Source organism: Trichomycterus rosablanca, chromosome 18, assembly GCF_030014385.1.
Source record: "Trichomycterus rosablanca isolate fTriRos1 chromosome 18, fTriRos1.hap1, whole genome shotgun sequence".
In the NCBI taxonomy this organism is placed as follows: Eukaryota; Metazoa; Chordata; class Actinopteri; order Siluriformes; family Trichomycteridae; genus Trichomycterus; species Trichomycterus rosablanca.
In genome coordinates, this window is record NC_086005.1 from 5932520 (window position 1) to 5947656 (window position 15137).

The following is a 15137-nucleotide window of genomic DNA, read 5'->3' on the forward strand; positions in this document are numbered from 1 at the left end:
TGATCATGCAATTTTTCTCACTTCTCAAAGACTTTCATTCATACTAGGGTTTTTGTAGTCATTTAACTTTCTTTCTTTTCACCGCTAAAACCTCAATAATCATGACATATACAGTACATAGCCTATACTGTAGCCTCTTTAAATGCATTTCCAGCATTTATTTCCTTATGTTCATTTTTAAGTAAGCAGAAACTTTACTAATGGTCACTCAGTTCTTTTTGGTTTGTGTTGTTGTGTTACTACTAGGGATGATTCTGATCCGGTCCAACCCCCCTTTAAACATTTAAATATTTAAAATAAAATCCAATCAACAAACCTGTAGAATATACCAGACAACTGATGAGCTCTGCAATAAGCAAACTTGTAATCTTTATTTAAAGAATGATCAGTACCTCAGAGACTACAAAAGAACACCGAACCATAAATATTAAAAAAAAATCACCTGAACAGCTTAACTGAATATTTTCAAAAGCAGAAATATATTTATATATTGTATTTAATGGTATTAAACTGGGCGCTCGGGTGGTGCAGCGGTCTGATGTGCTAGCACACCACTGCTGAGTGTTCAAACTCACAAATTTGAATCTCAGAGGAGCCACTGACCTGCCCTGGCATCCACACAGACACAGTTGGTGTCGGAGGAAGGGAAGGTCAGGCACTGCGATATATGATCTCTGGGACTTGTCTGTGCGCCTGCATGAGTTGGGGCATCACATGGAGTACCATGGCTCTACAAACGCGATACAGCTCAGTGTGGGAACCAAACAAAGGCAGGTGATTTTAGCTCTCCTTAATCAGATCAGAGGTTGTTCAAGCGGCAGCAGATTCACAGTCAGAGATTGGAAATGACTAGATTGGAGGTGGGAAAAATCCAGAAAAAATGTTGGTATTAAAGGTAATTGCTAAACTGTCTGTTTCACCAATTAAAGCAAATGTTTTAAATTTGCTCCACAATCAGTGTACACCAAGTGTTGTGGGTGTACAGTGTATTGACTGAAAAATAGATAGTGCTTAGTGGGCCAATACCATTAAAACATGTCTGGATCGGCTCTTAAGTTTAGTCAGAACCTTTATTTAAGAATCTTTGTCATTTTATATCACTGTTTCAGATGAAATAACTGTTTATCTAAAAGTCTGACTGACAAGTTTATGAAAAGTATATAAAGCCATTAAAAGATTATATTTGTTCCACTCCAACAACAGAGGTGTTTAGAATGAGACCTCAGTTGGGTGATGTAATTAAATAAATAAAGCGTTTTTTACGATGGTGGTTAAATGCTCTTTATCATGGTACAAAATATTTTACTGGTGTTCACTTTGGATTGGATTTGGACAGTTTTTAAGCCATAGCACATGTTTAACAACAATTTAATATCCATCAAACCATTTAGTGGCCCTTTGTCCCAACAGTCTGTACTGTTCTCTCAGTGTATAAGCAGCATTCACTCGAATGAAACCTTGATGCTTTTGCCGTCTGTGCCTCAATAATTAAGCGTCTTTCAAGGTCACTTGGATGTTTTTGTTTTCAAGGTTAGCTCAGCATGGCCAGCTTGTATGCATACTTGTGGATATAGGAGATTGTTAATTGTTGTTGTGCATTTCTAAGCATCTGCCCTAGTTATGTTTCTCTGTCCATTTATTAAGGTTTTTTTTCTTTATTTATTCACCGGTCAACAAATCCTAACTCCAATTTTGATCCAAACTCAAACATAGGTGACAGATACTTGACAAGTAATCAGAAGGTTGTTGGTTCAAATCCCACAACTGCCAAGTTGCCACTGTGGGCCCCTAAATTGCTTGCATTGTATTAATTGCATTGTCATAATTGTAAGTTGCTTTGAATAAAAGCATCTCCTAAATATGATAAATGTAAACAATGCATTGCAGCACATACACAAATTAGTGTACTGTGATTGTGAGATTAATTTCTATATTTAGAATCTCTGTGTTATGTGGTGCAGGTTCCTTTAATTTCTTCCACTTTTAAAATATGCAACCACAAAATCCTAAATGCTCTTTCCCCACAAAACCAATTATCATTGTTGTATGTGTGAAGTGTGAATTGTGTGTACTGGTTTAGTTCATACAGCGTGTTGGTTTGTCAGATTTTTAGATGTGCTCATGTGTGTCAGCCATAATTTAGTTAGTATTTTAGTGTGCAACCACCCCCACAATCTGTGTTTAGTGAACCACAAAGGTTGTGTGACCTTCTTTTGTTTAACAACAGAAGGAAAAATAAGAGAAAATTCTGTAACTTAAGAATTAGAATGCTCAGAATGAATCTTTATAGTAATACAGTATTTCCTTACAGTATGTTCCTGTTGCCTGAGTGCCTTCTCATGCCAAACATAAAAAAATGATTGTTATTTTTCTAATCATGTTTTTAACTAATGATATTTTAACTAATAAAATTTGGCCAAAACAATTCCTTAATTGACGTGGAAATTAAACTTTTAATAACTCATTGACCATGTGGAGAAATTTAGGTTGCATAAAAACACAACTCACTGGTGTCACCCCACATCAGCGCTCAGGGGTGGCTTAGCGTCTGTAGTTTGGTTCGGTTAGGCCATAACCTTAATACTATGAGTGTGTATGAGTGTAAGAAGGCGTATGACTTCCATTTAAGAAATATCAACATTTTGAAAGTGAATAAGCAGTACAACTCAGCATCTGAAATTTGATGATGTGTTGAATTACAGATGATGATACTTGTGCCAGATTCAAACTTGTGTGTAAAGGATTCTGTTTGTCTTTCATTGGGTAATTGTAGATTTTTTCTGGTGTTTGTCAAAAAGTGGCAGACAGTTGCAGCTGGAGAGACAGACGTGCTGATTTACATTTGCCTTTTTGACATTTTTTTTAATCTGACCTTGTATAAATGTAAATGTAATGAACAGTAGTGCTCTTTTGTATTTTCAATTTACAAAATGTAATTCAAAACTATTTTCCATAAATCAAACCTTAACCTTAAATAATATATTAATGTTTTTTTATTTGAGAAAATGTGTTAGCCAGCTCTTGAGTGTTTTGGTTTTGTTGACTGTATATGTAAGTGTGACCATTAGCTGTACTTCTGTATACACCCAAAAAGGTTTTCTTTTTTAGTTATTATTTGTTCTGTAACATTTTCTGTCTAATTTATCTCATTTCTGTTTCCTTTGATATGATAACAGAGTATCATTCAGAATTAAACTTCCTTTCAAATATAAAGAGGTTTAGATTTATATTCAGTGCATTGTGTACACACTACAAAATCATTAAACTCACACAGTTTTGTACATGGTGAGTCAGTAATGCTTACAGAGGTGTGTCTGTGTGTAAACTGAAATGCCGTTTGCTTCTCGAAAATGGGGAATGTTATAAAGCAGCAGTATGTATATATTTTTATGGCCTATTGCCATTTTTTATTGCTAAATTAGACTAAGCCCATGTTTTGTGGATTAAATTAACACATGAAACATGAGCACATTTTTTTAGATTTGAAGTGAAAAATAACGTACCTATTTGAAAACTTAAAATCAAATTATCAGCTAAACAGACAGTAATAAACAATTGGCTTTTCAGTACGTCAGTGTTAATATTTATGCATTTTGCAGAAGCTTAATTAAAAGCAATTTACAGTTGAGAGAGGAACCAATCCAAGTGAGAGTTGAAATGTACGTGTTGTAACCAATTTACAAATCAGTCTGTGATTTTTTAAATGGTTTTATAACATGGATTTTATAAGATCATGCCTTCTCACACATGACCAGGATAAACAGAAGTGAGGATGAAACCCATGTTCCCAGATCTCTGAAGCTGTGCTGCACCTACACTTCCTACGTTAATGCAGTTTATTTTATTTTATAACTAGAAGTTGAGCGACAGCTAGTTTTTTCTTTATTTCTGTATTAGGCTTTTCACGTCATGTTTTACTCACTTTGGTTACATTTATGACAGAAACGGTAGTTACTCGTTACACAAGATTCATCAGTTCACAAGTTTAATGTCAAACAGTCATGGATAATCTCCAGTTCACCTCACCTTTCATGTCTTTGGACTGTGGGAGAAAAGCTGAGCCACCGTGCCTCCCAGGGCAACAGCTAGTACAGCAGATGTGGCACAGCAACATGGGTTCAGACCTACATTCATTACTCGCTTCAGTCACTATCTAATTTTCACTTTCCAAAAATATGCAGATGATGAACTGGCTTCTGTAAGTTGCTTCTAGGTTTGTGGAAGTGAGTAAGTAGGTTATTGTGTGTTGCAATTATGGACTGGCACTTTGTCCTTGGTATATTCCTGCTTTAGGCCCAGTATTTCAGTGGCACTGGACATACAGCGACCCTAATCTGGATGAAGAAGTCAATGAAATAAAATGTAATGAAATTAAAGAGAATGTTTACGTTGTAGCTCTATAAATGTGCTAGCATATAAAGAAGCTACAGGTTGGTTAAAATGGAACAGGAACTTGGTAAACATGGCACAGCTCCTTAAAACGGGAGTGAATAAAATGTATTATAATAAAACATTATACATTACGTGCTTAACAGTACATTTCTATTTAAATTACAGGCTACTTGTGTAACAGTCTGGATTTATATAAATACGCATCTACTAGGTGAGCTGTCCACTAGTTTATGCTTTGCGAAACGCGGCTTGAGCCTGTTTGCTTGCCCTAGTCAGCTGACCATGCGATTAAAAAGTCAACTGTCAGACAAAATGGACGTCAACCAGGCAAAACAAGAACATCTACTTGCGCTGAAGGGTATTTTTATGAGGAATATTTATTTAAATACATTATTCTACTGCACTTTAACATATAAATCATAATTCTGCTTTATCTCGAAAATGCTGCCAATATTTGTAATGCAAACCAGACTAGTACATTAATGCTAACCGGCTAGTTGCTAACAGCTGTCAACAGAGCAGGGATGTATACCAAACGACTTCCTGTTGTCTATCTAGTGCACTACATAGGGGGCGTATGTAGTTATAGCATCATAACTTGTAGTGCACTAATAAAGGGCTTAAAAGGCCAATTGAGCTTCAGCCTAAAAACTCTACGACGCAGCCTGCGAATGCAAAAGGCATATTTTACTAGTATAGTACTACTATTAATAATAGTATTACTACTAACGAACTGCTATTTATTTAGGCCGCAAATAGACATCAAGGGTACCGATTTCAGACACGTTCAGACACTCTAGGACCCTTCAGACATTTGAGCTTCTATACATTTTTACAATGTTTTGAATTCTTGTAATTGAATATTATAGTATGAATTACATTAAAAATAATAATAAAATTAATGTATTTTTCATCAAGTCATATTGTTGTAAGTGTGGACATATAATTAATGGCTAATTCAAATGACTGTGATCATGTAGCCACATACAATCCAAAAGCATGAAACAATGAGTAGATGTCAAATATATAAGAATTTAAAAAAATAATTAATTAAATTAAAGTGATATTAAGTCTCACACTACTGCTGCTTGCTTAAGGCCGTTCCTCTCAAACCACATTTCCACATTCCTGTTTCTTCATTCGTTTTGGTAAAAGTATAAAGATCAAAATTAATTATATTCAGTTTTCCAACAAAATGTCAAATATCTCCACTAATCAGACTTAAAGAAATACCACAGTAAAAAGCTCCAGTCGTTAAACACATAGTTACACATAGGTAAAATAATGGAATTAGGAGAGGAAACACATAGTATGTTGTTACTGTGGGATAATTTATGGGGTATTTTTGCACAATACACCTTGATTACTAGTTTTCTGTTTGGGGGGTGAGGGGTGGATGTGGGGATCATATATGTGAGATTAGCTTAATTAACTTTAGATGTTTATGAGTAATAAACTCCAAATTCTGCAGGTTACAGTTGGTGTCTGCTAGTTAAACAACCTACATTTTAACCCATTATTTAAAGGCATCTTATCTTATCTTATTATTTCAAATTGGTTGGTTTTTTGTCATTAATAGCTCTGCTCATCTTCATGTAATTATTAACAAATTTTATTAACATTTGGGGGAAACATTCTTCTCATTTTGTTGTATATGAAAATTGTAAGCTTCCTAGAAAAGTGTAAGTTTACATGTTTTATTGAAATTAAGTGCTCAGGAGGCACAGCTGTCTATTTTGCTATCCCACAATTACTGAGTTCCCGGTTCCCAGTGGTATCAGCCAGATGGGCATCTACACAGAATTGGATGTTGGTCAAAGTCCATTGATGGATTGCTGCTCTGTCCAGGGTATTCCTGCCTTGCTCTCAGTGTTTCCCGATGGAACCAGGCCTCCTGTGACCCTGACCAGGATAAAGCAGTTGATGAAAATGAAAACAAAACAGTGTGGCAAATTAAACATTTAGCAATTGTGGGAAACCTTAAGCACTGAACTATAATAGTAATCTTTAATTTTACTTACTTACTTTACTTTACTTCTAAAACACATTGTCCCAAAATTTCAAGGAAAGTCTAATGCGTGTTTATATGAAATGTATAATAATACATTTAAGGTTTTTTTTTTTGCTTGTTTGTTTTTTTTCTAGTGATGCGACTAACGAAACCCACACTTTTCACTAATATGCCAGTGACCTGTGAAGACAGAGACCTTCCAGGTAAAACAACCAAAGCAACACTGTACTGTACAGCTGTAACTGTATATCTGCTGGACTTTTTCTCAAATGTTAGCATTGTTTTCTCTGTATGAGAAGGCAGAAAGATTATTAATGAAGTGTTATTAAGTAATATTCCTGATTTCTAGATTGATAAGAATGTTTTGTGACACAAGTTGACCCATTACTTTTACAAAAGATTACGCAATGTCATGGTAAATATGACTGACATGTTTATCTGTTGTATTCTATATCAACTGTTAGATTCTTTCAAAGCCTGAATTAGTGGTATAAGAAAATACCTGGAATGACTCAAGCCTGAAATATAAACAGATCTAACAAGGGTTTCTCATGTTTGTTGCTCTTAATGCTACCATCCAGCAGCTCTGACATTTGATCATCAGCTGCTAACGACACTCTTCCAAAGCTGTATATCATTCCTACACTTCTTTGAAGGCCTTCTATTTATACGAGGGCCTAAAATGTAAGTGGGGCATATTCCACTATAAATCAAGATCAACAAGGAGAATATGAGAGCGGGAAAAATGGAATGAACTGACTTGATTTAAAGCCAACCTTGTGTTATGTTGTAACTTCTCTTATTTTTTAACTCCTGCAGAGCCCAGTGTTTATCAAGTACTGTAAAATAAAAATAAATTGTGTTTTTGTATACTGTTCATCTCCAGGTGATTTGTTTGGTCGGCTCATGAGGGAGGACCCGTCTACAATAAAAGGAGCAGAGACCCTGATGCTTGGGGAGATGCTTACACTTCCACAGAACTTTGGGTAAAAGATAGCATGGCATTGTGTGTTATGACACATTTACCTCATCACCAGTATTAAATCGTTTGCAGTTTGAGCCACAGTGTATTTATATTTATTTTAAAGCTGCAAACTGGGATAAGGTTTCCTGGTGCACACTACCTGCTGCTGCTCTACCCTGCTTCCCAAGAAATTCTTTAATGAAAACAATGTACAAAACCTACTTAAGACATCACCAGGGAAAATACAAAATTTTTTTATAACTTGTTTATAACTTGATTAAAATGACACACTTAAGATACAACCTATGATTCGCCGTATAAATAGCCTAAATGTGCTGATACGGCGTTAAACATAAACAAACAACCAAACCCTGCTTCCCATAATGCAATATAAAAAAGCCATATTGCCCAAATGAAAGATGGTTAAATTTATTTACTTTTACTAGGTGGTCAGGGATGTGGTGTGTCTGGGATACATCCTTGACAGTGTGGCACCAGTCCATCACACTAACACTCAAATCTAGAGGCAACTTAGGGTAGCCAATCCACCTTCTGTATGTTTTTGTCAGCTAAAATGTTACAATGCTGTCAGGCCTTACTAATGCTTACTGACTGTAATAGGGTGCCAATTGATGTAGCATGTTACTAAATGTCCTCATGGACAGAATGTAAAACTCTATACAGAGGGTGAACACAGCTGAGCTGAGAATCAAACGTAGGTTCTCAGAATCCCTGTTGACGTGCACCACCCACTCTTCCTACTCTACCAGCTGTGCAGAGGCTGCTGTGACATAAGTGTGGTGTAAAATCATTTTTCAGACATCAGTCATTAAGTTTGGAAACTGTTCTTGGCTGCAGCATCTATTACTGAGTATCTAATAATACGTTTACTTTTTTTGCACAGGAATATTTTCCTGGGAGAGACCTTCTCAAGTTACATCAGTGTTCACAATGACAGCAATCAAGTGGTGAAAGATATTCTAGTAAAGGTAAAGGCGTGGTGCAGATTAGCAGATTGTTTGAAGTCGTGCCAGCTGCCATGCCGTGCATGCTGTGCATGCTTCACTGTCTCATTGTTGCTATGGCTTGGACGTATTTTTTTGTGCAGGCGGACCTCCAGACCAGCTCACAGAGGTTAAACCTGTCTGCGTCAAACTCGGCCGTGGCAGAGCTCAAACCAGAGTGCTGCATCGACGATGTCATTCATCATGAGGTCAAAGAGATCGGAACACACATGTAAGCAACATTTTTTCCCTGATCATGGTCATGGTGGCTTCAGGAATTGCCTGAAAATGGTGAGACGACACAACCTGAACTGGGTGCCAATCTATCAAATAAATTACACACTCATTCAGAGCAATTTAGAGTAGCTAATCTACCTACTGGCACATCATTACTCGGACTGTTTGAAAGAACCTCACTCGAACACAGGAGAACATCCTGTAAAGAGCCAAATTTCTTATAGCCACTGACCACAGATAAGATTTAATCATGTGAGCTGTGAGATATAATGCATATAATCAGCAGGATCTTGTGGTCTGCATCCTGTGGAATGTTCCTGAAACAACTTCAGCTGGAGCTTTGTAAGATGTTTAAACTTCAGCTGGCTTTGGTTTTTGATTTGTAGGAGTCGGGAGCCTGAGGATTCCTGTATGGTTGATCTAAACATTCTATCCTAAGCATACAAGCCCAGACACCTGGCAAAGATGCCTAATTTCTTTTGCTTCTACTCATGACCTTATTCTTTTGGTCATTACCCACAGCTTTTGATCGTTGATGAGGATGGCCACATAAAAGTTTGGATTCTAATTAAACTTTAGCTTTACCACTGCAGAATGATGCAATGACTGCAGACCTATAATAATAGCGACATTAAAGGTCATGGGAACCTGAGTTTGATCCTGGAAAAGGAGGGGGGGGGGGCAGCCCCCAGTAGGGCAGTGATAGCTCAGTGGTTAAGATACTGGACTAGTAAACAGAAGGTTGCCGGTACAAGCCCTGCCACCACCAAGTTGTCACTGTTGGGTCCCTGAGCAAGGCCCTTAATCCTCAATTGCTCATTGTGTAAGTCGCTTTGGATAAAAGCGTCTGCTAAATGCTGAAAATGTAAATGTAGCCAAAGCCCTGTGATGGATTGGCGTCCTGTCCAGGATGTTTTATTACATTGAGCTACAAGTGCAGGAGTAGAGCTGGGCACTGATGGCTGTTAAAGCCTGGTTTGCAATCAACATTTAGTTAGACTTGTGTATAGCAGCTCAGCCACAGAAACAAAATTAATGCAGCTACCAATGAAGAGTGCTGATGTTGTCTACTAGTTTGGATTTCAGCATCGATTATTGCAACTGAGAACAGATCATCTCTTGACTCTGCATATTTAAGTACTTTGCATCCCAGTTTAGTGACGTTTTGTTGACTAACACTTTACAGCTGCGGGCGGTAGGTGGCTTGGTGGGTAGCCCTGTCGCCTCACAGCAAGAAGGTCCTGGGTTCAATCTCCAGGTGGAGTGGTCTGGATCCTTTCTGTGTTTGCATGTTCTCCCCGTCTCCCCGTGTCCAAAGACATGCAAGTGAGGTGAATTGGAGATACAAAATTGTCCACGACTGTGTTGAACTGATGAATCTTGTGTAACCAGTAACTACCTGTCCTGACAGTAATGAAAGTGTGTAAAACATGACGTTAAAATCCTAATAAAATAAAATAAACTTTATAACTGCACCTTTATTGTGCTTAGATGTTCATATAATTTTCATGTACCGCTGTATACCAGTCAGGGTCACGGCGTGTTGGGCTACACCGAGAAACACCAGGAGCAAGGCAGGAACACCCTGAACAGGGCACCAATCAATCGCACGGCTTTGGCCATCCACTCTCAGACATAGCCTATCATGTCTGTGCATCACTGCTTAGATTAAGACCCGAAGCTCAGCTGTGCTGGGTCGGCGTAATAGTCTGCCGCAGCACCCAAGTACAGATGTTTAAAACAAAAGATTTGATCAGATAAATCAGCTGACCTGATGCTGCATAGCTGTACCTTTTTCTTCATCGGTTGTTAACGTAGCTAACATCTGCTATTTGAAGTGACCATGTGGTGTATGTTGTGATATTCTTTAAGCCTCATTTATCAGTCTTGTGTTTCCTTTCTAGTTTGGTTTGTGCTGTCAGCTACACCACTCAGACTGGGGACAAACTCTACTTCAGAAAGTTTTTCAAATTTCAGGTAAATGCGTATGTTCATTCATATTTAAAAATGACACGTATCGTGGATATTACAATATCATATCTTTAATCTTTATCTGTGACATTTTTCTTATTTCACTTACTCGAGCGGAACTTTTAAACACTTACTTGGGTGGAGTTGTGACTTTTAAACAATGTAGCAGGTCATTGTGAAGATTAACATCTAAATAACACCAGCGCTTCACAGTGGAGCACAGGAGCTGTGGAACGATCTCAGACCACCATGTTCATCACAGCAGCAGCAGCAGTGGAATCAGATCTGACCTGCTGTGTACTGCTGCAGTCACTGATGACTGGACAAAATCTATAAATTATTATTGTGGGATTGATTTTTTGTTAAATGTGTAGCTTAGCTTTTGGTGGGTGTGTACAGTTTAGATTTAAATGGATCTAATAGAAAAAGACACTGACGTCAACTCATCCTTCAGTCTGAATTCTATTTTAAACCAGGTTCTCAAGCCTCTAGATGTCAAGACCAAATTCTACAATGCAGAGGTAAGATTTTACCGACAAAATATGGTGAAAGTGCTTCCTGTAGTTGCTCTGTAGAAGCATTTTGTGCTCCATATGCCATACGATTTTCACCATTTAATCTTTTTTCTATTTAGTTCATGCAATGCAGTCTTGCTTGTACATTTTATTTATTTTTATTTGTAATTTTCTTATAGAATTGTAGTACTGTTCAATATTAGCTTTATGTTTGCCATATTTAAAGGACATTTTCATTTTCTTATGCATGTAACCCTCATTTCTAATTTATTATTTTTTGTTTTATTTTCTCCATTAGAGTGACCTCAGTTCTGTGGTAATTCCTTTCCCTTCTCATTGCAGTTCTGTTTTTGCAGGCTTGTCTCTTTCATCTACATTTTTTCTGTATGGAGTCACTAAAACAAGCAAAGACAAAGCAAAGAAAATCACATTTCAGTAAAACACTAAAAACAAATGGAAAATATGGTAGTCTGGGAAAATAAACTGAAATGTATTTTCAAATGCTTTTTCTTTTTCCTCCTCTCGCTGCTTTTGCTCTCTTGCTGACTCTGGTTTGAAAATTTTCTGCAACAAACAATATCAACTTTAAACCAGTATAACAGAGGAAACACAGATTTGTAGACTAACTTGTGTTTACACTCAGTGACCAGTGTATTTGGTAAATCCACCTTTAATGGGAGGTTTATTAATAAAATTCATTAGCCGCTCGGGTGTGTAGTCATCGAAGCCACCAATCTGACCGGGCATCCGGTCAGATGTGGTCTCTTCCCGCTGTGATCCCCATGGGGATCAATAAAGGAATCTTATCTTATCTTATATCAGATCTACAGGACCGGTCCAGGCACTTGTGGGAATGAGGGGAGAAGTCACATGGAGACTAGTTTGGCTCTCGGTACGTTACACGGCTCTGTGTGGGAACCCAACGCTGCCAAGCGATAAGAAGCAGCTGCAAATTCGACATGTGTCAGAGGGGGCTTGTGGTGATTCAGGTCTTTTTGATCAGATTGGAGGGTGTACAAACTGCATTGGCCACTGAGTGTATGTTGACTAAAGTGCATGAAGAAATCAGTACAGTTGTTAACTTGTCCAACAGATTTAATTTCTACGCTTCATGCTTGTGTGGAATCTCTTATGTTTACATTTAACAGAAATGTGTAGGAAATTACATTTTATCCTCTAATTTAGATCTGATGCTTTTTCTCTCTTTACTTGATGATTATGCTTGGCATAAAGGCATTGTGCTTATACTTAATCAATAACAGTTCTTTAAAGGTCTCAAACTTCTACTTGCAGGCATGCTGAACTAACCTCAGCTGGTAACATTTGTTCATTGCAGTTCACCCTGCGCTAATATACACAGCTGCTTTATTTGGGACTTGATTTTGATATCTTTCAAATAAAAAAGAAGATGGGTGTGCACTTCCTTTATTATAGATATTTTGGCTTTTGCTCTTTAAAATAACATGATACAATAAAATTTGGTGAGGTATGAATTTCACAGTGTGTTTCACATAACTAAGAACAACATGCTGCCCCAAGGGTCAAACATGACAGTGTCTGATTCAAAATGTAGGTCTAGTCCAAATAAAGCAGCTATGATTAGTTTTGTAGTGTCACCCAACACTTTGACCACCTAAGATGAGCTTTGACCCAACAGACAGATGAAGTTTTCTTGGAGGCACAAATCCAGAACATCACCACTTCACCTATGTTTATGGAAAAAGTGTCACTCGAACCATCCATGATGTACAACGTGACCGAACTCAACTCCATCACCTCAGAGGAAAATTGGTAAAGTCGTGGTTATGTGTTTGGCTTTTTTATTTTTTTATGGAGCCTTAATTTAAAATCTAAATGATCCTTTGTCATAAAAGAGGTAAATGAATAATTTTTTTGTTTTGTTTTTCTTTTGTTCAGTGAGTCTACCTTTGGAAAGATGTCCTATCTGCAGCCTATGGACACACGGCAATACCTATACTGCCTGAAGCCCAAGCCAGAGTTTGCAGAGAAAGCTGGGGTCATTAAAGGTGTTACTGTAATAGGCAAGCTGGATATTGTGTGGAAGACCAATCTTGGGGAGAGAGGACGGCTTCAGACCAGCCAGCTGCAGAGAATGGTTTGTATTTATGGGCTTAATTGCAAACATTGAGTTACACACACGTTTTAGTATCAGAACCAAAACTGTGCGCATCTGTATTTAAAATGACTTGAATACAATTCGGACATTTATAAGAAGGCGTGTGATGTTGCGTGAACCTAACCATTGTAGGGACACATATCAGTGTAACTGTAGTGCCATTCCTAAACCCAGGAAAGGGGGGGTTACATCAGATTATTAACAGATTATCAGATTATCAACAGTGTACGTATTCACCTCTTTCCTTTATCTATGTAAGGCTCCTGGTTATGGAGATGTCCGGCTCTCTCTTGAGCTTGTTCCAGAAACGGTGAACATTGAGGAGCCTTTCGACATCACCTGTAAAATAACAAACTGCAGGTAGAGCTATGTGATTTCTCTTTAAGACCTTACAGTGTTGCTGCTGGTGCTGAGCATGAACGAGTACGTTTACAAGTTTGTGTGTCTGTGTGTTTCAGTGAACGCACAATGGACTTGTTGTTGGAGATGTGCAATACCAGGTCAGTGCACTGGTGTGGTGTTTCAGGAAGACAGTTGGGAAAACTCGGCCCCAGTGCATCACTCTCCATCCCCCTGAAGCTGCTTTCCTCTGTGCAGGGCTTACAGGTGATTATTTACATTTATGCTGCTTAGCAGACACCTTTATCCAATAACCAATCTCAGTGAAATCAATTTAGATCAAAAGTAGGTTTTTGTTAAATGTGCTTAAATGTAGTTGAAATGAGGTTGGCCGTGGTGGGGCTTGAACCACCAACCCTCTAATTAAAAACCCTCAGAACAGAAGTACACACAGTAACAAATCTGATATAATGCATGCTGAATATTGTCGTATGTTATTTTTGGTATGTTTGGCCGCTCTTGTACATTTAGGGGCTGCCACAGTGGTATGTTTTTATGCCAGATGCTCTTTTTGACATAACCATATTTATATCCAGGCTTGGGACCAGGACTGAGAGCGCACTGACAGGTGTGCATCCCAATGGCTAGGCTGTTTCGGTTACCCCCCTTAGACACTAGCCAATCATATCCATGCAGACGCCCAACTGGCTGAGATTCGAACCCTAGATCTTTAGATCTAAGCAGTTGTGAACTACGTAGTGTACTTTACCACCTGCACCAAAATAAAATGTGGTCTTTGACACCGCCATGTGAATAAAAAACATTTCTTTATTAATCACTGAAATAAACCACGAAATATGTCATGTTTAAATATTGTCAATAATGTTTTCTAATTTTCCCCAACCTGCTTCTGTTTCAGAGCATTTCTGGATTGAGGCTCACTGACACCTTTCTGAAACGAACCTATGAGTACGATGATATTGCACAAGTGTGTGTGGTGTCTCCTTACCTGAGCCCAGAGATCTGAGGCTTCTCTCTGATCCTGCACTATGAAACTTTATATTGAAGGACCAACCTCATTACCACTTTTTACACCATGAGCTGATCATGTTTTAGAATGTTATTTTAAAGCCCTTAACGTGATTTTAAGTGTCTTTACATGTCAATAAAAGCTCATTTAAAACAGCACACCTTGTTATTGGTTTAATATTACCTTATTAACACTGCTTATTAAAGATTTTGGGATCAGCGTGACCACCTGATTCCAGGTGCAACAGCTCGTGGCATAGGATTACAAGTCGCAAGTGGTCAAAGAGCCATTGTTAATAACAGCAGGCAGCAAAACGGCATAGTAAGAAGAATTTGTTAAAGGGGGGCTCTAAACCATGCTAATTTGTTGAAGCTGTAAACCAGACTAGCCCACTACTGCTGCAGTCCGGGGTTCAAATCTCAGTGGTGCTGTCAGCCGGTTAGGCATCTACACAGACATGGTTGGCTTTGTCGGGAAGAGGGGGGTGGTCAAACAGCCTAGCCATTGGGAGGTGCACTTGTCAGTGTGCATTGGGTC

The 15137-nt window shown here is 38.1% G+C and overlaps 1 protein-coding gene across 2 annotated transcripts; it reads left to right on the forward strand.

The window, feature by feature from the left end:
* Positions 1-4674: 4674 nt before the first annotated feature.
* On the forward strand, positions 4675-14752 carry trappc13 (trafficking protein particle complex subunit 13). 2 transcript variants are annotated; one of them, XM_063013881.1, is made up of 13 exons: positions 4675-4750; positions 6538-6606; positions 7290-7389; positions 8272-8356; positions 8476-8603; positions 10513-10585; positions 11056-11100; positions 11393-11410; positions 12752-12885; positions 13012-13210; positions 13491-13591; positions 13690-13837; positions 14490-14752. In XM_063013881.1, exons 1-13 carry the CDS (start codon positions 4675-4677, stop codon positions 14595-14597), a joined length of 1284 nt encoding a protein of 427 aa, XP_062869951.1. In that variant the 3' UTR covers positions 14598-14752. The 2 variants fall into 2 exon arrangements, with proteins under 2 accessions (XP_062869951.1, XP_062869950.1); XM_063013880.1 differs by lacking the exon at positions 11393-11410.
* Positions 14753-15137: the final 385 nt, after the last annotated feature.